Here is a 23,835-nt window from a genome sequence, read left to right on the forward strand (position 1 = left end):
GAGGATGGACAGCTCTAAGGGGCAGGGGTGTGGCCAAGAGGGTGGGTGTGGTCACTCCACCGTCACTCTCGGTCCCTGCCCGTAGGGCAGCCTGGGTTCCCCGGGACAGCGGCTCCCCTGCTGGTCACTGGCAGTGCTGCACCTAAGGCGCCCAAGAGCGGTAGGTCTGGTTTGCTTTGTCTTCCCAAAGAGGGGGCTGGGCCATCACACATCACTGACAGGCACTCGTCACCACCTCCCACCCTGGTCTCATAGTGATTGCTACGGTATCCTCTGACCTGTTCCTAGGGATAACGTACCTAAACACAATGTGAGAAGTCAATGTATACTAATATCCTAACCTGTAGCATCCAGAATACACAGGAGGGAAGGAAATGAAATGAAGACAATCCTATGAGTTCCAAATGGTCAGTGCTCAGGCATGAGCACACTGTAAGACATACCAAGTGGTCAGAGCTTCCCTGCTGTCGTGAGTAAGCTCGAGTTTAGGAGAAGCAAGATGCGCAGAAGCCGTTTACATGTGCAGAGGGCAGGGCATGGAGACAGAGGCTGAGTGGCCAGTTGGAGGACAGAAGCCAATGGGGTCAGCAGTAACCCACAGACGTGGGTGAGGAGTCACCGAGGGCAGCTGTCACCGGCAGGGCAGGGTACGGGGAGCGAGGGTGGTACAGCTCCGCCACCTTCACCAGCGAGGTTCTTAGAAAAGCTTACTTGGGCCTGGTGGTTTGGTTTCATTGCTTCGCGAGGGACAACGTTCGGCAGAGCGACCGTTCATTCGTGGGTCAACCCTGTGAAATCAAGTTTCAACATTCATTCAACTCTATTCTTGACAGTTGTCATTTTGAGATCATAACTAACTGGGAATCGTGAGTGAGGAAGCTGCAGAAGGGGCCGCTGGTGGGATAGTTGTAATGACGATGGTGATTGAGCCCAGGGGCTGGGCTGTCATCGCCGGTGAATGGCTGTCGGGAAAATTCTGAACGAAACGAAGCACAGTGTTCCCTCCACCTGCACGCACCTGCGCCCTGGACAGTTCCATACGCACTTGCAACGTTCAAAAATGCCTGGTAGCCAGTGCAGTGGCGCACGCCTGTAGTCCCAGCTACTCAGGAGGCTGAGGCGGAGGGATCACGTGAGTTCGAAACCAGCCTGAGTGATATCTCGAGACCCCGACTTAAAAGAAAAGAACCTCGTGCCTATGTGTAAAATGGAGCTGGGGTCTAGGCTCAGTTGTTTACAGAGGGGCTTCTGCCCTTTCAGCAGGACATTTGGGGGTCAGAGGGGGAGTGTCCGCACATCCCTGTGATAACATCATTGATTCATAGGCTGTCTTTATCCACCTGGGCCTATCGCGAACATGAACAGGAACGGTTGGGGAGAAACACGTGCAGGTCTTTCTCTTCTGCTCTGCAGGCCAGGTGTTCCTGACCAAGGTCCAGCTCACGTCCGCCCGGCGGGGGCTGTCCCCCCCAGCCTCCTGGGTGGAGACCTGCTCATGTCCCAAGGGCTACACGGGCCAGTTCTGTGAATCCTGCGCTCCAGGATACAAGAGGGAGACACCACGAGGGGGTCCCTATGCCAACTGTGTGCCTTGTACCTGTAACCAGCATGGCACCTGTGACCCCAACACAGGTGAGTCTCCCAGCACCCCATCCTGAGGCCACCTGGGCTATAGCCACAACAGTGAGATGGGTACTGACCCAGATGGGGTCAGCCTGGCACAGGTGCCAAGGTCTTGGCCAAGCTGTGGGGACACGTGGGCATTGAGCCATCTTGCTCTGCCTGCCTGGGCATCTCGCATTTCAATAAAGGTAGTGGCTGGAATTGATTGAAGTATCGGGCTCTGTACCAAGGACTTTGTATGCATCAGGTCTCTGTAGGCCATCTGTCCCTGGCCCGCCCTTTCTCTGGGCTGTCCTTCCTCCCAGGAGGGGCCAGGCAAAGGCCTCAGGGGTCCTGCCGTGCATGGGCTGCCGTAAGGAAGGGCAGAGGCATTAGCAGGCAGGTGACAGCAGGGGCTCTCATGAAGGTTATGAGGTAACAGCAGCTAACGTGTCGATCTGGAGCCACAAATCTGCCACCCTCACACCTTAGTGGCCTTGGCAAAGTCACTTCCCTCCCCGAGCCTGCTTGCTCCTCTGTAAAGTGAGGAGAATGACGGTAAATACACTGGGGTCACGCAGCGATGAGGCCACGCAAAGGTCAGGAAACCCCCAGGCTCTGCAAACACAGCTGTGGTTTCCGCCCAAGCTCAGCTGTTGCTGCCTGGGGTCGCCTTACGGTCTTCACCTGGGGAATGCAGGAAACAGAAGTCCCCACTTTTCAGGGGTGTTGGGAAATAATAAAATAGTGTCACCAGCTTCCTCCTCCTGCTCCTCGTTTTACACGCTGCATCACTGAGTCCCACAGAGCTCCCTGGGAGTGCCGGGACCATTGCTGTCCCGGCTCCGGGTGGGGGACGGCATGGCCAGCAGGTGGCAGAGCCGCACCACCCTGCAGCCCTGGACTCCAGGTCAGCTGGTCACTCCCAGCTGTTCCTACTCAGGCACAGAGGGCGCTCTCCAGGTCACGTGGCCTCTCCCCAGAGCCTGTGGGCTCTCTCTGTGAGAAGGGGGAGGCCAGCTGAGCACTTTTTCCCCTAAAAAGATAGCAGCCTGGGAGTCGGCAGACATAGCCAGGGCTGGTAAGCACACGGGGGCATCCTCCCTCCTCGTGCCCATGGCAGGCATCACTAATCAAGCCGGACAGGGCCTCGTAATCCCTCCCCCGGCCCTGCTCCAGGCAGCCCCTCTTGAGGAAGCAGCGTCCTTCTACGCGCTGGGACCAGATTGTCACCCCCATTTAGCTCTGGTCCTGCCATGACTCCCGCTCTGTTTGGGAAAATCCTCATCTGTGAAAGGGCTGGGAGGAGTCAGGAGCCTGTGGGTGCTGGGCCCAGGCAGGGACAGTTCCCCTGGGTGCCACCCCTGCTGTGTGTGTCCACCCAGGGCTTCCACTCATCTCCTGGCTGGGCGCTGCTGGGGACCTCCAGGAGGGGTGGCGTTGGTTAACCCTTTCTAAACCAGGTTTCTCACGTGACCCCTGGCAGTGGGGCCTCCCTTCCCAAGCGCCCAGGCTCTGAGCAGACGCCAGGAACTATCAGGCTGGAGGAGGGTTTGCAGAATCCACCGTCTTCCGAAGTCAGAGGCAGGGACGGGGTTCCATTCTCTGAGACCAGGCAGCTTCGGGGTACCCCCAGGCCCCAGAAAGGAGCCTGTTTGCAAAGCTGTATGAAGACCTGAGTCCTGGATCCATGTGTGCCTTAGGGCCGGTCAAGCTTCCTTTGGTCCCTCTGAGTTAAGAGGACAGCGTCGTGAGAGTGGAGGGTGGCTGTGTTGCCTGTCGGTTCAGAGGTTTTGGGATACGAGGTATTAACAGCACTGCCCGTCTGTGTGCCCGGGAGCGCACGGCTCACTGAACGCTGGTGAGACATCTTAAGTCAGTGCTGTTGTTACTCCCACCTTGCAGGTGAGGAGCTGAGGCATGGGGTGTTAGACGACTCGCCCAGGTTCACGTGGGCCGTAAGTGGCAGACGCGAACCCAGGCTGGATGGGCTCCGGCCTGGGCTCTTCACCCTGGCCGTGCTGCCTCCACCGTGGGAGGGTTCCCGAGCCACTTCTACCCAGGATGTGCTCTGTGACCTTCCCCACCAGGACGCCCACCATCTCGGGTGTCCCGGGTCAGGCAACGGTAGGCAGGTGCTTGTCTCGCCCCTCAGGGATCTGCGTGTGCGGCCACCACACCGAGGGCCCGTCCTGTGAGCGCTGTGTGCCTGGTTTCTATGGCAAGCCCTACACAGGCCAAGCTGACGACTGCCAGCCCTGTCCCTGCCCCGGACAGTCAGCCTGCACGACCGTCCCAGAGAGCGGGGAGGTGGTGTGCACCCGCTGCCCCCCAGGCCAGAGAGGTGAGTGGCCCAGAGTGACCCCACAGGAGAGCCAAGCTCCGATGCCCTGACTCTGCCCTGGGTTTGGGGTGTGGCGGGTGGGAAGAGCCCAGCTTGGGGGTGGCAGGTATGACTTCTGGGGACACTGAGTCCCTTAGCCCCATCGCCAGGGCCCCAGGCTGCTATGGGTTTCCGGCGGACTGTGCCATTGAGCTTTTGAAAATACCTGCATCCGGGCCCTGGCCCAGAGAGCCTGGTGTAGCTGGAGGTGGGGCCCAGGAATGTGGATTCCTAGCAAGTCCCCAGGGTGCCTGTGATGCACAGCTAAGGCGGAAACCTTTGACTAAACTTCCAGCTTTTAAACAGGTCATCAGGCAATGTGTGAGGAAGGAACTCCCCTGCCCCGGCCTCCCCATTCTTCGCTCTCAGAGACAGCCTCAACATTTGATTTTTTCAAAAACATCTTTATCAGGATATTATTGACATGCCCAACACTTTAACCATTTTAAGTGTACGGTGACTTTTGGCATATTGCATTAATTTTTATTGTGGTAACACACATAACACAAAATTTGCCATCTTCACCATTCCTAAGCATGTGACTCAGTGTCGTGGAGTGTTAATACATTCACGGTGTCACGCAGCCGTCACCACCACCCATCTCCAGACCTTTCCTCATCCCACACAGAAGCCGCACCCATCCAGCTCACTGTCTAGTAGCACTCCGCCTGCGGCCCCTGGCGACAACTGTCCTCCTTTCTGTCTCTCTGCATTTATTCCAGGTGTCTCATTTAAGTGGACTCACACAACATTTGTCCTTTTGTGTCTGGCTTGTTTCACTTAGCGTAGTGTTTTCAAGCCTCCTAGACGTCTGGTTTTGCTTTTGGTACCTGCATTAAATCGGTCCTGTCAAATGTGCTGCTTCCCTGGGACCATTCTGAGCACAGCTCCCCGGCAGCTAGCAGGGCTGGGCGGACGGCCCCAGAGTGGGCAGCCCAAGAACCAAGGGACTGAGGTCCCACCGCGGGACCCTGCAACCCACCGGCCACCACGCTGTCCCTCCATCTCCGTAACCTTCTCCACGTTGTCTGGCTCACCACGGTGGCTGTCCTGATCTGAGATGCGAGGGAGGCCCACCCAACGAGAGTGGACAGTGAGAAGCTCAGGCTGACCCGGGCTGAGTGTACCCAGGGGAGGATTTCAGGGGAGCAGGCCCTGGGAGGGAGGGTCACCTGGATGGACTGTGTAGATTGGGGGCATCTGCCAGGCCCCAGCCCCCTTCTTTGTTCACACCAGCTTTCTTGGCCTTGGGAGAGCCTGGCACACACAGAGCTCACCTGGACATCTGAGGCAGGATGCTCCCCACCCGCCCAGGGTGACACCTGCCCACCATCCTGACCTCTTGCAGCCCTGTGAGGATGCCCAGAGCTCCCTCCTGCCCTGGGAGCTGTCCCACCGGGTTCCAGGTGAATGGCCGCCTAACTACGGGGCTCACCAGCTTCCATCTCCCCATGTCCTGTCTGGCTTCATTTCTAGTTTAGAATCCCAAAGGCAGGTGCTAGCCTCGGCCTTGAAGTCTGTTCAGATTTTTCTTTTCCTTTCTTTCTCTTTCTTTTCTTCCTTAGTACCCCTCCTTTCCCTTTTCAAGGTTGCCCTCAGGAGCATTAACTTGATTTCAGCTGGACTGATGCGTTTTGAGGACACAGGGAGCTCACACCTATTTTTCGCATTGAAAACAGCTATTTTTTAAATCCTAACATCAGTACATACTCGTAATGATGATTGAAGCAGCGTAGAAATCTACAGAGGAACATGAAGATGCACAAGGCAACCTCACATGCCCCTCATCTCGCCACCCCCAGGGGACCATGGCTGCTCTCTGGGTGTGTAGATCCCCAGACTTGTGTTGCGTGTAGGGCTACGCAGGGAGGTGGGCGTGTTTACACTAACACATGGCACAAGTGTGTTTCTTTATGCCCCATCTGTGTCCCCAGTGGACCTTCCAGGCCACCACCCTCCAAAAGCCTCCTTGACAGCAGCTCTTCTGGGGCTCACAGTGACCCTGGGGGCTGGAAGATGAGGCGGCAACTGCAGGTCAAACCCAGGAAATCGGGCCGGACCCTGAGACACACTGTCCAAAGCAAGCTCAGAAATCACAGGGAGCAAGGCCGGGCGCGGTGGCTCACGCCTGCAGTCCTAGCACTCGGGGAGCCCGAGGCGGGAGGATCGCTTGAGCTCTGGAGTTCAAGACCAGCCTGAGCAACAGTGAGACTCCGTCTCTACTAAAAATAGAAAAAAATGGCCGGGCATAGAGGCGCATGCCTGTAGTCCCAGCTACTCGGGAGGCTGAGGCGGGAGGATGGCTTAAGCTCAGCAGTTTGAGGTTGCTGTGAGCTAGGCTGACACCACGGCACTCTAGCCCGGGCAACAGAGTGAGACTCTGTCTCAAAAAAAAAAAAGAAAAGAAAAAAAACCCACAGTTGAAGGGACCAGGAGCTGCACATGGAAGAGCAGCTGAGAGGAGGAAGAAGATGAGGGGGAGGACGATGGGAAGGAGGGAGCAGGGACATTGGACAGTGGCAGTGAAGGTGATGAGGAGGAGGAAGAGTGATGAAGATAATGGTGAAGCTGATGTGAGGTGAGGATGCTGAAGGTGACTGAGGTGCTGATGGAGACAGTGGTGAGGGTAGTGGTGACGGTGACGAGGATGATGAGGGTGACGAGGTGATGACAACACTATTGCGGAGCACTTACCACACGCCAGGCTGCACGTTCAGTGCTTTGTGCAAATATGTCCCCGAACCCTCTCCACAGTCCTGAGGGAGCTGCCATTGTTGTCCCCACTTTACAGACAAGGAGCCTGAGTTCAGAGAGGCACAGTGGCTTGCCCGAGACCACACAGCCAGTGGGCAGCGCTGGGGCCCCGCGTCTGCCTGACCCAGAGCCCCGGCTCTGCCCCTGGAGGAGCCTGAGGGTGCCCCTCCCCCGTGGGCCCCGCGGCGCCCTCACACCTGTCCCCGCTACACACAGGGCGGCGCTGTGAGATCTGTGATGATGGCTTTTTTGGGGACCCGCTGGGGCTCTCCGGGGCCCCCCAGCCCTGCCGCCAGTGCCAGTGCAACGGAAATGTGGACCCCAACGCCGTGGGCAACTGTGACCCCCTGTCCGGCCGCTGCTTGCGCTGTCTGCACAACACGACGGGGGATCGCTGTGAGCGCTGCCGGGAAGGCTTCCACGGGAGCGCCCTGGCCCCGCGGCCCGCGGACAGATGCGCGCGTGAGTACCCACCTCCCGGGCCCTCGGGTGGGGCACAGTGGGCCCCTGTCCTTTGCCCCGGCTCAGGGTCCAGGTGGGGCGGCCCCTCTGCGAGGCTGTGCAGCTGTGGGCAGGTTGCTCCCCTGCTCTGTCTCCTTGTCTAGAGCCTGTAAGGGTTTGGCCTCCTGGGTCTCTTTCAGCCCCGAGACCCAATTTAGCACTTACCTCACACCCTGCAGTTAGCTTGTAAGCCTGCCCTGGCCACGGTCCGCCCCTGGGTTAACACTCAGCCCTCTGTGCCCCTCGGGGCCACAGCAGCCTCGGCCCGTGGGAGCTCCCAGAAGCCCACAGGAGAGAAGCACTGCCTTAGCCCCAGACTGACTTGCTCGGGGGCCCTTTCTCACACAGCCCCGGGGGCCCTGCTGACTTGCTTTACGCAGCCCCTTTGGGAAGCACCGGGCCGGCCAGGGTGAGGTGCTCCCCTTGCCGTGGCCAGGAGAGCAGGGCCACATGACCCAGGGCAGCGGGTGCAGGGCTCTGCCTCTGACCCCTCCCCAAGTCGCTGCCCTGCTCTCCAGCCTGCCAGGGCCCAGGGCATAGCCAGTGGGCTGAGATTTGAGTTCAGCCCTAGAACCTTCTTCCGGGAGGGGCTTAGGAATCTGGACTGAATGTGCATCATCTCCGGGGACTCCCCCATCTTCTCTGTCTCTCCTGGACCCCCAAAAAGGCTGAGCAATCTGCACTATTCCCCAACACCCCTTCCTGCTCCCACCCCCAGCCTGCAGCTGCAACCCCGGGGGCTCGGTCGGTGAGCAGACACCTTGCGACCCAGTGACAGGTCAGTGCTCCTGCCTGCCTCACGTGACTGGGCGGGACTGCAGCCGCTGTAGCCCAGGCTTCTTCGACCTCCAGCCCGGAAGGGGCTGCCGGAGGTAGGTGGGTCAGGGCTGTGGGTGCCCTGGGGCCATCGCCAGGGTGGAAGAAGGCACCAGGCAGCCTCCAGGGAGGGCCCTGGTTGGAAAGGTGTCATCCTAGGCCCTCTGCCAGGTACACTATGCCCTTCACCAAATGGGGACAAAGGGACTGTCGCTTGGCGTCACACTCATGGCCTTGCCAGCCCAGGTCCCAGGCCAAGAGCAGCCCTAGGGGATGTCTGAGTGGGCAGGTGGCCAGTTTGGTCTCCGATTCCCTTCTCAGTGACGCCCATCACTGGGTGGCCTTTTTGGCCACAGTAGCACCTTAGACAAGCGTCTTTAGGGAAGAATGGAGGACTCCAGGGAAATGCTAAATGAAGCAAACAGGTTTCTTCCTTGCGGGACTTCTCAGTGCCTTTAATATGCTGATTGCATTGTGACTTTCCAATGGAGGGGTATAGTCTCTCCAAGGTGTATTTGTTCCCATAGCCTTTTTTCTTATCTTTTGGCAAGCATCCTGCGAGACTTTACTTCCCAGGGCACAGCTTGGGGAAGCTGATGACATGCACTGCCAGGAGACGGGCCTGGCAGTAGAGCGCCGTGATCCGAAGGCCCCTGGCCAGCTGTAGGCAGCACAGGCCGGGCTAGGAATGGCCCAGAGCTTGCCTCAGACCAGGGTTCTTTCCCTTATCGCAGCTGTAAGTGCCACCCACTGGGCTCCCAGGAGGACCAGTGCCACCCCAGGACTGGGCAGTGCCCCTGCCGCCCAGGCGTAGTGGGCCAGGCCTGTGACAGATGCCAGCTCGGTTTCTTTGGCTTCTCCATCAAGGGCTGCCGGGGTAAGGAGGCTGGGACCTTCCCAAGCTGCATGGAGGGTGGGCCTGAGGTCTCAGGGCAGGACGACCAATGGGAGGATGCGTGTGGCAGGGGAGAGGATGGTCAGACACAGGGCAGGTCTCCTAAGAGCAGCTAAGTTCCTGTGTGCCTGGGACCATCTTGTCACCTCTCTGGGCCTTGGTTTCTTCACCTGCATGGTTGGACTGCATTGGCAGTTCCCAAACCTGGCTGGTCCTCAGATCGCCAGGGGACATTCAAGTAAGTCAGGCCCTCAGTCGTCACCTCCAATCTCCTAAATCGGAATTTTCAGGGAAGGACCCGGGAATCTGTACATGAGGCTGCTTGGGGGCAGGGTTCTGGGAGCTGCCAGGTATGAGGACAGGGGGCCCAGGGGGTTCCAGTGTGGGGGTGGCCGTCAGGGCACCCAGCGCCTGCTGCCACCGCTCACCAGCCTGCAGGTGCTCCCCGCTGGGCGCCACCTCGGCCCAGTGCCACGAGAACAGCACGTGTGTGTGCAGGCCTGGCTTTGCGGGCTACAAGTGTGACCGCTGCCATGACAACTTCTTCCTCACGGCGGGCGGCACACAGTGCCAGAAGTGCCCACTCTGCTACGGCCTGGTGCAGGAGGAGGTGAGTCTGCCGGCCCAGGCCCACCCTCTTCCTGTTTATCTCACATTCCCAGCAAGCACCAGCTGCGTGCCGGGCGCTGGCCCTGCGGGCCCAGGGCTGCCCTCTCCCTGTGCCCACCCTGCCTCCCGGCCCTTCCAGCCTGGCCCTTCCCCTGCTCGGGTGGCAATTGTCAGCTGCCCTTCTGGACCACCCTGGGCCGAGGTCCCACACTTTGTCAGGTTCCCTGGGGATGAGACCCCAGACGACCCCTTGGTAGGGAGGGGCAACAGGAAGTGATGCCCATTCCGGGGCAGAAATAGAATTTTAAGTGGGGGGGGGGGTGGTGCAGGAGGCCGGAGCTCCAGCTCTGGGGTTAACCCGTTGGGGTTCCCCACCGCCCCCGCCACATTAGCTGCCACGTACCCAGGCAGGCGGCAGCCTGGGAAGCCACAGTCTCTCCTGCTCCAAACCATAGATAGCTCAGGCCCACGTCCCCCACCAGAAACCGGGGGCAGCTTCCCCACGTGTGGGGTCGTAGGAAGGTAAGGAGGCCTGTACGAAATATCAGGTGACATCCCCAGCTGCACGTGGGCCGGTCCCCACAATCAAACCCATTGATATTTCTGCAGGAAAACAGATGGGTATTTATACCAAGTGGGTAAATAAAGGCCACAAGTAACCTGTTTCAGAACAGTTTTACTTCCAGATCAGCGCAGGTCAGATTTTGCCGTCGAGTAAGGAACGGAAATCCATGTGGTCTTTCAGAGTGTTCGGGTTTTGGAATCAAGGACAGGGCTAGGGACCTGTGCCCTGCCACTCAGAGTGGGTATGGGGACACTGCGGCTGACACCTAATAAGTGCTCTGTAAATGCAGTTATTGTTCACCTGACTAAAAGGCAGGGCCGGGACATTCATAGCACACTCAGCCAGCAAGTGTTCCCTGGCACGTCCGTGCCAAGCCCTGGGCATGCAGGGAACAGGACGGACAGAAATCCTCATGGAGCTTCCCTTCCCGCCCCTCCCTCGCTCCCATGGCAGGACAGAGGTTGGTCAGCTGAGTGTCAGCAGGTGCCATGGCCGTGAGAAGGGAAGGAACAGCTACGCTGGGGTGGGCAGCGTTGGCTCTCAGAGGTGTGTTGTGCCCTTAGCTTTGAGGCCCTGGGTAGGGTTTGGAGAAGGAAACCCGCAGGCAGACCAGGCCAGGCAGAAGCCAGGGGGAGGTGTGTGGCCAGGACTTCGAGCCTCACGTACCTTTTCTTCCCTGTCCCCTCCAGGCGGCCAAGCTGAAGGCCAGACTGACCTTGATGGAGGGGTGGCTGCAGGGGTCTGACTGTGGCAGTCTCTGGGGACCACTAGACATTCTGCAGGGAGAGGCCCCACGGGGGGACGCCTACCAGGGCCACCACCTGTTGCCAGGTACAGCAAGAGGGCAGGGCGGGACACCGGGAAGCATGGGAGGGCCCTGCGGCACCTTCAGTCTGGTCTCATTGATGCTTTGAGTGCTCTCACGATACGGTCCTGTAGCCCATGGACCTCCTACAATGTTGTTAGCACCCTTGGACTTGTCACTCTGTTAATACCAGCCTCTGTCCCTGCACCCCTTGCCCCACCCAGACTCCAAGCTCAGTGAGGACAGGACGGGTCCATCCATTTATTCACTCGCCCCACATGCTGAGCAGGAGCTGCCTTGATTCTCCGCACTTTGCTCGCCTCATATCCCCAGCACTGTGCTTGGCACGTGGAAAATAAATCAGTTAGAAACAAGGACGAGGCCCGTTACTAAAGCCAGGTGGAACTTGGCCCTGGAGCATAGACATGCAGACAGCACTGAGAGCAAACTGATTCCTCGGTGAACTTTCCCGTTCATAAGCACCTCCGCTCCTTCAGCAGCCTGACACAGGGGAGCTGGGCACAGGTTGGCGGGACTGACTAGCGAAACGGGGCTCTCAGGGGCCACATCTTAAAACACCCACATGTGAGCAATGTTGTGAATTACAGAGCTGACTCGAGTGGGGTGTCGCTGCTGTTCCTGATTCAGGAATTGCTAGTGTGGCTCTGGAAGACCTGGATCCCTCCTGGTCCCCCGTGTGTGGCCGACTTACTGCACGTGGCACCCTGGGTCATGATTTGCCTTCTCTTGGCCTCAGCCTTTGCATCTGTCAAATGGGGAGACGTTTCCTTTGCAACTAACTGTTGGTGCCCGGGGCTGGTGATGGAGTTCAGCTTCCTGGGGAGAGTGGAGGGCACAGAATGGGGCCCCTGGGGGTGGGGCTTTACTGTGACATCTTGATGGCTCTGTGAATCGAGGGCTGTGGGCTTCCTGCAGGGGCCCGGGAAGTCTTCCTGGAGCAGATGACGGGCCTCGAAGGTGCTGTGAAGGCTGCCCTGGAGCAGCTGCGGGTGCTCAGCAAGGGTGCCCGCTGTGCCCAGGCCAGAGCCCAGAAGACCTGCGTCCAGCTGACAGACCTGGAGGCAGCGCTGGCATCCTCAGAAGAGGAGATTCTGCACGCAGCCACCGTTCTCCAATCTCTGGTACCTCAGGGCACCCCTTCTGCTGAGCCTGGGCACTGATCCCTGCCCCAGCCCTGCCATTGCCCTGATGACGGGCAGGCCTCCCACTCTGGGAGGCTCAGTTGCATCTGCAAAATGGGGACCGCCCTGTGCCTCCTGCGCGGATTCGGCGAGATAAAGTTTGCAAAGAGCAGGCACGTGGCGAGTAGGCAGTGGATGTGCACCGAGTGGCAGGCGGCGCCCTGTTTGGTGTTTCTGCAGCCTGGGACTCCGCTCCCCGGAGGCCGACTCTGTGGCTCTGTGTGTTTATAAAATTACTGGCGCCGTTCAGTTCTGCCCAGTAATTTAGCGAGACGTGGCCCTTGACCTTCAGGCCTGGGCCATCAGTATCTCTTTTCCTCTTTTCTCTAAAGGTGGTTCCTCAGGAAGGGCCCGGCCAGCCCAGCCCCTGGAGCCATCTGGCCGCGGAGGCTCATGCCCTTGCCAGGAGGTGAGCCCCAAGGCGCCGGGGGGTTCCAGGGTCGGGGTCAGCCCCATAGGATCAGATGACGAGAGAGCTGCCTGGCAGGGGCGGGGGGTGGGAGGGCAGATGTCACCACCATGAGAAGATGAGAAGGAGAGGGATGGACGGAAGGGGAGTGTGAGCGCAGGGATGTTGGGGGCAAAGCTCGGACTGAAGGCATCTAAGAGCACCCACTGGCTTTTTGCTTTAATAACAGCTTTATTGAGATATAATTCACACACTGTACAATTGAGTGGTTTCACTATATCACAGCATTGTACAACCATCACCGCCACCAATGTTAGGGCGTTTCATCACCGCAGGAACAAGCCAGACGCATTCGCCATCACTGCCCGTCTCTCCTCCTTCCCTGGCCCCGGCGACCAGTGGTCACTTTCTGTCTCTCTAGATTTGCCTATTCTGGGCATCTGGTGTAAACGGAATCATGCACCATGTGTCTTTTACACCTGGCTCTGTCCCTCGGCACAGTGTTGTCAAGGCTCGTCCACGTTGCAGTGTGGGTCAGCACGTCACTCCTGGCTGTGGCCGGATGGTCCTCCACTGGAGGGAGGGACGTACCACTCTGTTTGTCCAGTCACCTGTTAATGGACACTTGGGCTGTTTCATCCGCTGCCTTTAAGAAGTAGCTTAAGTCCTAAAAACACAAGGTCTGTAGCAACAATCCTCTTTAGCTGTACTCCAGGGACCTTAGACCCACTTTACAGATGAGGAAACAGATTCAGAGAAGTTGAGTGACTTGCTTAAGGACACACAGCCTGGAAGTGGTAAGGCCAAGGTTCCAGCCCAGGCTGTCTCCCCACCCTCTTCGATGCTGTTTATATCAGGGTGACTATAATTTACTGTCTAAAATGAGGTGCTTTAATGTGTGATGAAAGGCCCTATTGATCCTATGCCAGGACAATGGGCGCGAACTGTAACAGGAGGGGGTGTGGGGTACCCTTCCTCGAGCCGTCCTTGCTGTGTCAGGTGGAGAGGCAGAAGAGGAGTCCCTGTCCTTGTGGCTGGACTCTGGGAAAGCAAGAGGCCAGTGGCAGGGGTGTGAGCCCTCTGTGTGAGCTGCTGGCCGTGGTCACACAGGCATTTCCTACAGCCACAGAGGCAGCGCCGCCAAGATCGAAGCTGCTGCCCGGAGGGCCCTGCTCACCTCCAACGCCAGTTACGCGCTTCTCTGGAGTCTGGTGCAGGGTACGGTGGCCCTGGAGACTCAGCAGGAACTGGAGGACAGGTGAGACCTCCCAGGTATGGGTAGGAGCTTGGGGTTGGCCTCCTGGAGCTGTCGGGGCTGCTGGTCCCAGAACCGACTCCCAAGTCCTGAGGTTCTTTGCGGTGGGTTGGGACGTCTGCGGTCTGCGTCCCACTCAGAGCGGGCCCTCGAGGTCTTGGGCCCACCTGGGGGTGAGTTACAGGAACCCACTCGTGTCCAGGGGAGGTGCTCAGCCTCTCGAGAGAAGGCACAAGGACTGAAGCCCAGAGCTGCGGTGTCCCCAGGGTCTCCCATCCTGAGGGCCGCTCCTCTCAGCTCCTCTCTGGCACCAGCTCCCTTCTCTGCCTCTGCAGACCAGCCGCTCTGCGTCTCTGTAGGGGTGACCCCCCTATAGCCCTATCCGTCGTGGTTCAGGGCTCAACAGACACCCGCCAACACCTTGCCGAGCCCCAGAGTGACGTTCCTAGACAAGAGATCAAACCGGCTCAGCTCAGATCCGGTGTCCACCTTGAGCCAGTTGGCAGGGTCGGGGTGAGGTCATGTGACCCGCTCTCAGGGGAGGATCCCGGCTCTCCGAGGGGGCTAAGGGGTCGGAAGGAAGCCGGGGTCTCCACTGGAGCAGTGCCCGTGCCGGGAGGGCTGGGTGGGGCAGGGTGTGGACAGCTAGACAGGACAGAAACCCCGTTCTAGTTGCCTGTTTGCAGACCCCAGGCCGTCGGGGGCCGTCGGGGGAAAGAGCCGTAGCATCATGCCGCCCAGGGGTCTCCATTCACCAGTGGGGAGCCACATGCCCAAGATCACCAGCAAGGGCATGGCCGAGTCAAGACCAGGGCCTGGGCCACCGTGCTTCCCACACCACCAGCCATTTTCCTGTTCACGATTCATCCAGAGGAACCAAACACTTGCAAAACATGTGATTTTCAAGTGGAAACCCAGCAAAGCCCTTTCAGAAAAATGTCACTGAACCAAACGAACGAACAAACAAGGATGTGGTCCTTTCACTGCCTTTCTGGTTCATCTGAAAGCCCCAGAGCAGCGGCTACTTTCCGAGGCCAGCTGCTGGCTGCCGACCCTGCAGAGGGCACCTCTGCCTGGGAAGTCGGGAGACGCCTTTGCACATCCGGGCTCCATTCAGCACCCCAGACAGCGATGGGGAGGGCAGGCCTTGCACCCGCCTGCCCCGTGGGCCATCCTGGCCTCTGTTTCCTCCCAGGTACCAGGAGGCCCAGGCGGCCCAGAAAGCGCTGGGCACAGCTGTCGCAGAGGGGCTGCCCGAAGCTGAGAGGGTGCTGGCCGCCGTGCAGCAAGCCGACGCAGCTGCCGCCCCGCGCCTGGCCTTACTGGCCACCCCTGGAGCACCGGTCAGCTTGTCATCCTCGGAGCTCTGCGTGGGTTGGGGCTGGGGGGTCTAGCAGCTGGAAAGACCAGTGGGGCCAGGCAGAGGCAGGTGACACGGCTTATTTTTAACTATATAGCAGTGGATGAAAACGAGAGAATCCACTACAGGGCTTGGCAGAGTCTGCTCTGCCTGTCTTTGTTGACGGTGACATCGAGGTTGGAGCCTCTTCTCCACTTCAGTGACGTTAGCAATGACATCAGGTCTGCCACTGCAGTTCTGTGACCCTGGCCAAAGATTTTCCCTCCCTGAGCCTCAGTTACTTGATCTGTCACACGGAGCTCGCCCATTAGGTTGTTGCAGGGCTGCTTCTCTGGGGCTGGGAGGGGATTTGTGAGTAAAGGTGGCCAGTTGGCCCCTCTGCGCCCGTCACCCTACGCTCACCCCCTCTGGATAAATCAGGTCCCTCCTGTCTGTTCAGTAACCCCAACATCCCAAAAGTCAGAAACTGAACTTTAAAGAAGGACTAAGCTTGTGCAGATGCGCTGGGGACAGAACCTGCCCCACACTGACCGCCCCAGGCTGGTTATTCACGGCCGGCTGCTGCTCCGCTGCGCGGAGGTGCTGGACGACGTGCAGTACCCGCACGGGTCTGCTTCCCTAAAGTCTGCAAAATCCTGCATCATGAAGTACGTCCGGCCCCCAGGGTCTCAGCTACAGCACTGTGGCCCTTTGCAGCGAGGGAATGTGAGTCAGGGAGTTAGCGGACTTGCCCACGGCCGTGCAGCTAGGAATTCATGGGGCTGGAGTTTGAGCCTCCAGCGGCAGGTGCCCCAGCCTGGCTTCTCTCTCCTGGCCTCCCCTGGCCCCTCCACCTTGAGGGCCCACCGAAGCCCCACCCCTGCCGTCCCTGCCCCTGGGGCTTCCGCTGTACCTGGGGCATCAGTGAGGCCCACCAGGCTTTGAGGCTGGGGTTCCACCTCAGCCCAGCGGGGCATCTCTCCCCAAGTAGAGGACCTGCCCCCTGCCTTTCCGGCGGGTGCTGCCTGAGCCCACCGTCTCCCTGCAGCCTCAGGACGCCGAGGCCGAGGACTTGGGCCGGAAGGTGAGGGCTCTGGACAAGATGGCTGCATCGAGGGAGCGCGTGGCCGCTGAGGCCACCCGAGCCCTCCAGGACACTGCCCGGGCCGTGCTGCAGAAGGCAGAGCCCCTCGTGCAGGTCAGTGGGACACGGGAGCAGGGGGCTGCCCTGCCGGGGTTCTGGGACTGGGGCTGTGGGAGGGGGAAGGGCAAAGACAGGAAGTAGCTCTTCCCGTCCCTCCGGCACCTGTCCTCAACCCCAGAGAACCTCAGAGACAGCCTGGGCTGAGGGAAGGGAACCCCGGGAAGAGACAGGATGGACAGACAGATGGACGGACGATAGCTCCAGCAGCCCCCAGGGCCACCCCCACCACCCTCACTCAGGATCGCTCAGAACTGGGGTGCTTCTTTTCCTTCTTTCCTTCCTTCACCTGATACTCAGCACCGGCATTGAGCAGCCCCTGAGGCCACAGCGCTGGGCTGTACCACGTGGCCTTTACAGTCTGGAGGGGGAGGCAGCATCAGATGATCAGACGGTTCAACAGTTATGGGGTGAATTTAGCTTAGTCCAGTGGTTTCCAACCTATGAAACTATAAAAGACCCCTTTAAACATTTGCTTTAACTTTTCATTTGGAAATAATTTTAGACTTACAAGAAGGTTGCAAAGAGAGTGCAAAGAGTCCACACACCCTTCGCTCAGATCCCCCAGGTTAACACCTCGCCAAACCACAGTACAAGTATCACAGCCAGGAAGCCACACATCGTGATACACTGACATACCGACACCTTATTCAAATCCCGCCCACCCTCACAGGAACGGCTTCTCTGGGAGCCATCCTCCACTCCCTTTTGCAGACAGGAGAGGGGGCTTTCTATGAGGAGTGAGGAGGTATCTGAAGGGCTGGGCCCAGCGCCTGGCACATTCCTGGGGAGCTCTGCTGTGCGGGGGCCCTGGGGTGGTGCCCTCTGACCTGGTCCACTGGCCTGATCCAGGGTGAGGATGCCAGGAAGAGAGGGGATCCCCCCAGGGCCCCTCCGAGAGCAATAGCAGAGTCAGACCCCAGCGTGTGCCAACACCGTCCCCCCACAGCACCCCTTCCTCCTCCCTCCCACCCTGCTAAGCGCTTGGAGTCGCTTGGCAAGGTGGCATCGGGTGGCTCTTTGGACGCATGTTATCTGTTAATATTTACTTATTTATTTTATTGCAGTAAAATTCAGATAACATAAATTAACCATTTTCAAGTGTACAATCCAGTAGCATTTGGTGCATCACAATGTTGTGCAGCCTCCACCTCTATCTAGTTCCAGAACATTTTTATCACTCAGAAGAGAAACCCTGTACCCATTAAGCAGTCACCCCCATTTCCCCCTCTCTCCAGCTCTTGGCAACCACAGGTCTGCTTCCTATCTCTGTGGATACGCCTGGTCTAGAGCTTTTGCAGGAATGGGATCACGCACTATGTGACCTTCGTGTCGGGCTTCTGTCACTTAGCAGGTTTCTAAGGTTCATCCACATTGTGGTGATCAATACTTCACTCCATTTTAAGGTTCAATCATGTTCCAGTGTGTGGATGAACCGCATTTTGTTTATCCATCCTTGCATCAAACTCGAATTCTTTAAGTATGTAGTCTTGTTTGGCGGCAATGGGGAAGAAACTGATTCGCTGCGTGTAAAAGTCTCATAATGAACAGGTTAACTATGTCACGCCCGCTGGCGGGGACGTAGCGCTGTCCTGAAAAGAGACCTTCGGTTGCTCATCTTCCCTTCAGTAATTGTCTTCCTGTTTTCCTCTGCGCTTTTGTGGGCCAGGTGTCTTCTTGGGAGAGAGAATCAGGTCTAACATTTGTATAACAGATCAGGTGCTCCTAGCAGACAGCGTGGTTCAGTCCCAGAGTTTGGGTGATGTTTTGGGCCCCCCCCCCCCCCGTACATGTGGTTTGGTGCCCGCCCCACCCGCCTCCAGGCGGTGCATCTGCAGGGCCAGTGGCCTAACCCCTCTTCTCCCCTCTCCAGCTGCACCAGGAGGCCAGAGCCGCCCTGGCCCAGGCTTCCTCGTCTGTCCAGGCTGCCACAGTGACTGTCGTGGGAACCAGGACCCTGCTGGCTGACCTAGAAGGTACATGTGTCTGGCCGAGCTCTAGGCTCTGTGGTGCACAGAGCCCCTGACAGCCACTCAGCTCTCGCCTCAGCCAGGCCAGGCTTGGTCGCAGAGGACAGAAGTCCAGTCTTGTGGGCTTAAGCCAGGCAGACGGTTCCCTCCGCCTCTCGGGGCCTCTCCCATGGCTGCTATCTCCCCATCTGACATACCACTCACCAGGTACCTGCCCACGTGGCCATCCTGTCCAACCCCCAGTGTCATCAGACCACGTGCAGAGCCCCCTGGGACCAGATGGGAGGAGAATCTGATGTCATTGGCTGTCCACCTCGGTCTAGTTCACTCTTCCCAGGGGTCTGGTTACCCAATACAAATACCGCTGTGCTGGGTCAGTGCTGAGTTGGAGCTACAGGGAGGGGGCGGAATTTCTCCTTAGAAGGGGGTAGGGGTTGGTGCCAGTCTAGGTGTCTTTTGAGCTTTAGGAAAATGAAGCTAAGTGCCCCCATTTTACAGATGGGTAGACTGAGGAAAGGAATTGCTGTCCATGCCTGGGTTAGAGCTGAGCAGGGAATAGAAACCAGCAAGTATGATGATTCTCCATCTCAGTGACCCCCTATGCTCTTTGCTCCGGAGAGATGCCCTGCATACGTGGCTCCTTGTCCAACAGACTGGATAAGGCAAGAACACACCTGAGCCCCGGAGGTCTCCTGGGGCCTGAGCCCAGCAGCCAGGCCCTGGCTGTCATCCTGGCTCCTTGTGTTCCTCCCATGCTGCCCACGGCCTGCAGGGCTGTAGCTCCAGCCAGGGGCCTGGCCCCTCTGAGCAGGAGGGCTAGTCAATGCCTCCTGTTCTGTAGGTTCTCGGTGGCCTGCAGTCCTGGTCACCCACTGGTTAGGGGGCTTCCTACGGGACAGGCATGGCTGCATGTGCTTTTGTATCTCGAGTCATATTTAGGAAAACATACATTCAATGGGATATAATGGTAGAATATTAGGATCTTAGAACGTTGGAATTATAAGGGGTCTCAAAGTCTGCTGCAAACCCCCCGCCAGGGAGAGGGCTCATCCACCTCGGCTTGCCCGTCTCCAACAATGGGGTGCTCGCCACCCTACAAGGTGCCACCTTCCCGCTGCTGGATGGCTCTGAGAATGAGGAAGTTCTTGCATGTGCCTCCCTGGCACTGCTCCATAGTCCACACCAGGGCTCCCCTCGGACCTCTCACCCAGGCTCTCCTTCCCATTCCCAGCCCAGCTCAGAGACTCCCGCCCATACCACCAGTTGGCCTGTGCTCAGCTGGTGTTCACAATGAAAGGAAAATTCACGGAATGAAATGTGGGGCAACCTTCCCCAGGGGCTGGGGGTCTCCTAGACTATAATATGTTCCATAATACCAAGAGAGGGTTTGTGTTCAAGTATGTTTAGGGAATATCTCATACTATAGCACTCTCTTGAGGCCTTATAGAGCTGTGATCTCCAACCCCCGGGAGTAGGGGTGGACTGCAGAGCTCCTCTGGCCTTCCCCCTCACCCCCTCAGAGAAAAAATTGTCTTCCATGATACTAGGAAGGGGGTGGGGAGGGGGTGCCGCAGGAGTTGAGCGGCAGGGTGAGTGAAAGCAAAGCTTCCTCTGTATTTATAGCCGCTCCTCAAGAAGCTGGTCCATGGTTCCAAAAAGGTTGGGAACTGTTGTTATAGAGAACCCTTTAGAATATTAAAGGCTCTGAGAAGTCCTGTAATAAAGAAACCTGGTTCACTTTACTTAAACTTAATTGACATTTCTCCCTAATGTTTAGTAATACCCTTTAGAATGAGGCCTCCACAGAATGCATTTTAAGAAACACCAATTTTGTGTACAAGAAGCAAAGTATATCTAATTTCTGGATGGAATGATTATGTAATATTATGTCCCCAAAGATTAGAAGGCTTGATGCTTTTTTTCTTTTTCCTTTTGAGACAGAGTCTCACTCTGTTGCCCAGGCTAGAGTGCCATGGTGTCAGCCTAGCTCATAGCAACCTCAAACTCCTGGGCTCAAGCAATCCTCCTGCCTCAGCCTCCCAAGTAGCTGGGACTACAGGCATGAGCCACCACGCCCGGCTAATTTTTTGTTTCCATTTTTAGTTGGGCAGCTAATTTTTTCTATTTTTAGTAGAGAGAGGGTCTCACTGTTGGTCAGGCTGGTCTCAAACTCTTGACCTCAAGTGATCCTCCCACCTTGGCCTCCCAGAGTGCTAGGATTACAGGCGTGAGCCACCACGCCGGCCAAGGCTTGATGCTTTTTAAAAAATCAACTTTATCTACGTAATCAGTGCTCCTTATGATAAATTTCCCTTAGAATTTTATCAGAAAGGAAAGGAAAAAGTCTCTTTTCACAAAGTGGGAAACTGCTTCTTCTTAGACAATAAAATCTGTGAGAGTTATAACACTTACCTTTTTATCTTGGCTGCTTGGGAGCTCAGAGGTAAATAGCACATTTGGTTCCTGAAGTGTCATTATCCTAGTTTTCTGGTACTTCTCACTCCTCCCCCTTCCTGTCTTATCCCTCTAATTACAGATGGCTCTTGGTTTTCTACGGTAATGATCCAATCATTGATTTATCTGTCACTATACATTTCCGCAAAGCCTTGTTAGAAATAGGACTCTGCTATGCCCCACCCTCGCCACAGGCCCAGACATTGACCACCGTGTGACTTCATGACTTTGGTAGATATTATTTATAGATCATAATTAAGTTCACCGAGCAGCATGTCCTGGCTGAGTCTGAAAAGGTCATACACAGGCCTCATGCATCTTGAGCTCTGCTCATGTCAAGGGTCCGGCCGGTCAGGCATCTGCCAGTGACCTCCCGGCAGGCCCTCGAGGCGTGAGCCCGGTTCTTCTGACACCGCCTCGTGGGATTTGCAGGAATGAAGGCGCAGTTTCCTCGGTCCGAGGACCAGGCGGTGCTGCAGAGGAAGGCAGGTGTGGTCAGGGGCAGGCTCCTTGCAGACGCGAAGAAGAAGACCAAGCAGGCGGAGAGGATGCTGGGCAATGCAGCGTCTCTCTCCTCCAGCGCCAAGAAGAAGGGCAGAGAAGCGGAGCTGTTGGCCAAGGGCAATGCCAAGGTCAGGGCCGTGGCCATGACAGCCGTGGCCTCCCACCCTCTGGGCCTGTGGAAGGACTGCCGTATGAGAGCTGCCCCCGTGGGCCCTGCCCAGGGTCTGGCTACCCCACACTCACTCACTGCACGGGGGCCAGGCTCTTAGCTCAGAGCGTTACATGGTGGCCCTGTTGGCTCCTCAGGAAGTAGGTGTCCTTGCTGTCACCATCGCATAGGTGAGGACACGGAGGCCCAGCGAGGTTCGTGAAGGACTCACGCCTGGTCTGCTGGGCTTCCCTGCCTAAACCTCTAGGCTTTTCCTCATTTGAGGCCACGTTCTACTCGTGTGTCTCCCAGCTCTGTTGCTGGCTTTGTTGCTCAAACCCCAGGTGAGCTCTCTTTGGGTTGTCTGTGGATTTGCAGTGGGCCCCAGGCTTGATTTCTTGTCATGCCACCTGGACTTTGCCCAGCTCCTCCTCTCTGTGCCTGTGTCCCGTCTGTAAAATAGCTGGAATTTCTCCTCTGGGGAGGAGTGAGTCGTACCCAGCAGTTGGCACTGCCCCTCGCTCCTACCTGCACCCAGTGCGTATTCGTGGAAGGAATGATCTGGTGCGTGACGCAGGTGACTGCCTGTCAATATTGCCACAGAGCTCTTTACCGCTGTGCGCACCTCTTCTCCCGCCCGCCCCCCACAGCTTGCCAAGGCCTTGCTGAGGGAGGGGAAGCAGGGGCACCGCCGTGCCAGCCGGCTCGCCAGCCAGACGCAGGCCACACTCCGACAGGCCTCCCGGCAGGTGCTGGCCTCCACGGTGCACAGGCAGGAGCAGGAGGAGGCTGAGCGGGTACGTGCGCCAGGGCCCCCACCATTTCCTCCTGCCCCCAACAGCTGGGGCGGGGCTGCCGCTCAGGCTGTTCCTCGTCCCCTCTGGAAGGTGGGAGCCGGGCTGAGCGAGTTGGAGCGGCAGATCCGGGAATCACGCGTCGCCCTGGAGAAGGACATAGAGGCCTTGTCAGAGCTGCTTGCCAGACTGGGTAAGGAGACCTCGAGGCCGGACCCTGAACCCCTGGGTCCCTGGGGCACCCCTAGGACCATCCCTCAAGGTCCAGTCCTAGGGCAGACTTCCTCCTCATCCTCATCTTCACAGCTTTCCCCGTCCCCATCCTTGGTCCATCACAAGCGTTTGTAACCACCCCAGGCCCTGTGCCACGTGGAGTGGATTCACGGTGAATGACTCTGTGCCTCCAGCGGCCTCCAGTCTGGGGAGGGAGGGAGACAGAAAACTCACCACCGGCAGGGACACCTGTGTACCAGGTGACCGGCTGAGCCCTCGGTGACTGAGGGTTCAAGAGAAGAGAGAATGTCACAGAAGCAAGTGTGGCAGCGAGCATCAGGTGCTGGATGCTTGGAATCAGACCAGGATTCAAGTCGGACTCTGTCCCTCCCTTGGCTGTAAGACCTTGAGCCAGTCTCTTCACCTCTCTGAGCCTCAGTTCCCCCGTCTGTAAAATGGGAGTAACCAGGGGACTATTTAGAAAGCGCTTACCACAGTGCGTGGTGTGTGGTGAGGGACAGTAAATAGTGACTCTTAGGAAGGAGGCAGATTTGAGATGGGCCTTAGCAAGGAGGCATTTGGATGAAGGGGACAGCACACACCAAGGCCACCAAGGCTGGGGGCGACACAGCAGTCAGAGCAGTTGGGCTGAAATGAAGAACATGTGGAGTGCAGTGGCATCATCATAGCTCACAGCAGCCTCAAACTCCTGGGCTGAATCGATCCTCCCACCTCAGCCTCCCGAGTAGCTGGAACTACAGATGTGCCAAGACACCCGGCTAATTTTTTTATTTTCAGTAGAGACGTAGTCTCGTTCTTGCTCAGGCTGGTCTCGAACTCCTGAGCTCAAGTGATCCTCCCGCCTTGTCCTCCCAGAGTACTGGGATCACAGGCACATGCCACCACGCCTGGCTAATTTTTCTATTTCTTTGTAGAGATGGGGATCTACGTAAGAGGCTAATCTTGAATGCCTGGCCCCAAGCAATTCTCCTGCCTCAGCCTCCCAAAGCACCATGGCTGGCTGAACAGCATGCATTTTTAAAAATTGTGGTAAAATATGCATAACAAATTTTTTTATCTTAACCATTTTTCAGTGTATAGTTCTGTGACATGAAGTATATTGTGCAACTGTCCCACCACCCATCTCCAGAACTTTTTCGTCTTCCCAAACTGAAACTCTGTTCTTGTTAAATACTAACCCGCCCGCCTCGCCCCTCCCTGGGCCCCCGCCAACCACCATTCTCCTTTCTGTGTGTGAATTTGACTCTAGGAACCTCATACAAGTGGAATCGCATGGTATTTGCTCTTGTTTGGCTAGTTCATTGCACTTGGTGTGATGTCTTCAAGGTTCATCCACGTGCGGTTTCAGTTACCGTTATTAGTAAGAAGAGGAGGAATCACCGCGTTCTACATTTT

General features: G+C 57.4%; 1 protein-coding gene across 1 annotated transcript in view; it reads left to right on the plus strand.

The window, feature by feature from the left end:
* Positions 1–23,835, plus strand: part of LAMC3 (laminin subunit gamma 3) — a 58,395-nt gene that overhangs the window by 32,831 nt on the left and 1,729 nt on the right. Inside the window, exons 12-27 of the mRNA XM_069474766.1 lie at positions 1,414–1,632; positions 3,758–3,946; positions 6,956–7,201; positions 7,959–8,112; positions 8,791–8,933; positions 9,383–9,561; positions 10,815–10,956; positions 11,867–12,072; positions 12,465–12,541; positions 13,665–13,799; positions 14,992–15,139; positions 16,184–16,333; positions 18,210–18,312; positions 21,193–21,392; positions 22,063–22,209; positions 22,300–22,399. Coding sequence (XP_069330867.1) covers positions 1,414–1,632; positions 3,758–3,946; positions 6,956–7,201; positions 7,959–8,112; positions 8,791–8,933; positions 9,383–9,561; positions 10,815–10,956; positions 11,867–12,072; positions 12,465–12,541; positions 13,665–13,799; positions 14,992–15,139; positions 16,184–16,333; positions 18,210–18,312; positions 21,193–21,392; positions 22,063–22,209; positions 22,300–22,399 — 2,538 coding nt within the window. The remainder of the gene's footprint in view (positions 1–1,413; positions 1,633–3,757; positions 3,947–6,955; positions 7,202–7,958; positions 8,113–8,790; positions 8,934–9,382; positions 9,562–10,814; positions 10,957–11,866; positions 12,073–12,464; positions 12,542–13,664; positions 13,800–14,991; positions 15,140–16,183; positions 16,334–18,209; positions 18,313–21,192; positions 21,393–22,062; positions 22,210–22,299; positions 22,400–23,835) is intronic.

Source organism: Eulemur rufifrons, chromosome 7, assembly GCF_041146395.1.
Source record: "Eulemur rufifrons isolate Redbay chromosome 7, OSU_ERuf_1, whole genome shotgun sequence".
Lineage (NCBI taxonomy): Eukaryota > Metazoa > Chordata > Mammalia > Primates > Lemuridae > Eulemur > Eulemur rufifrons.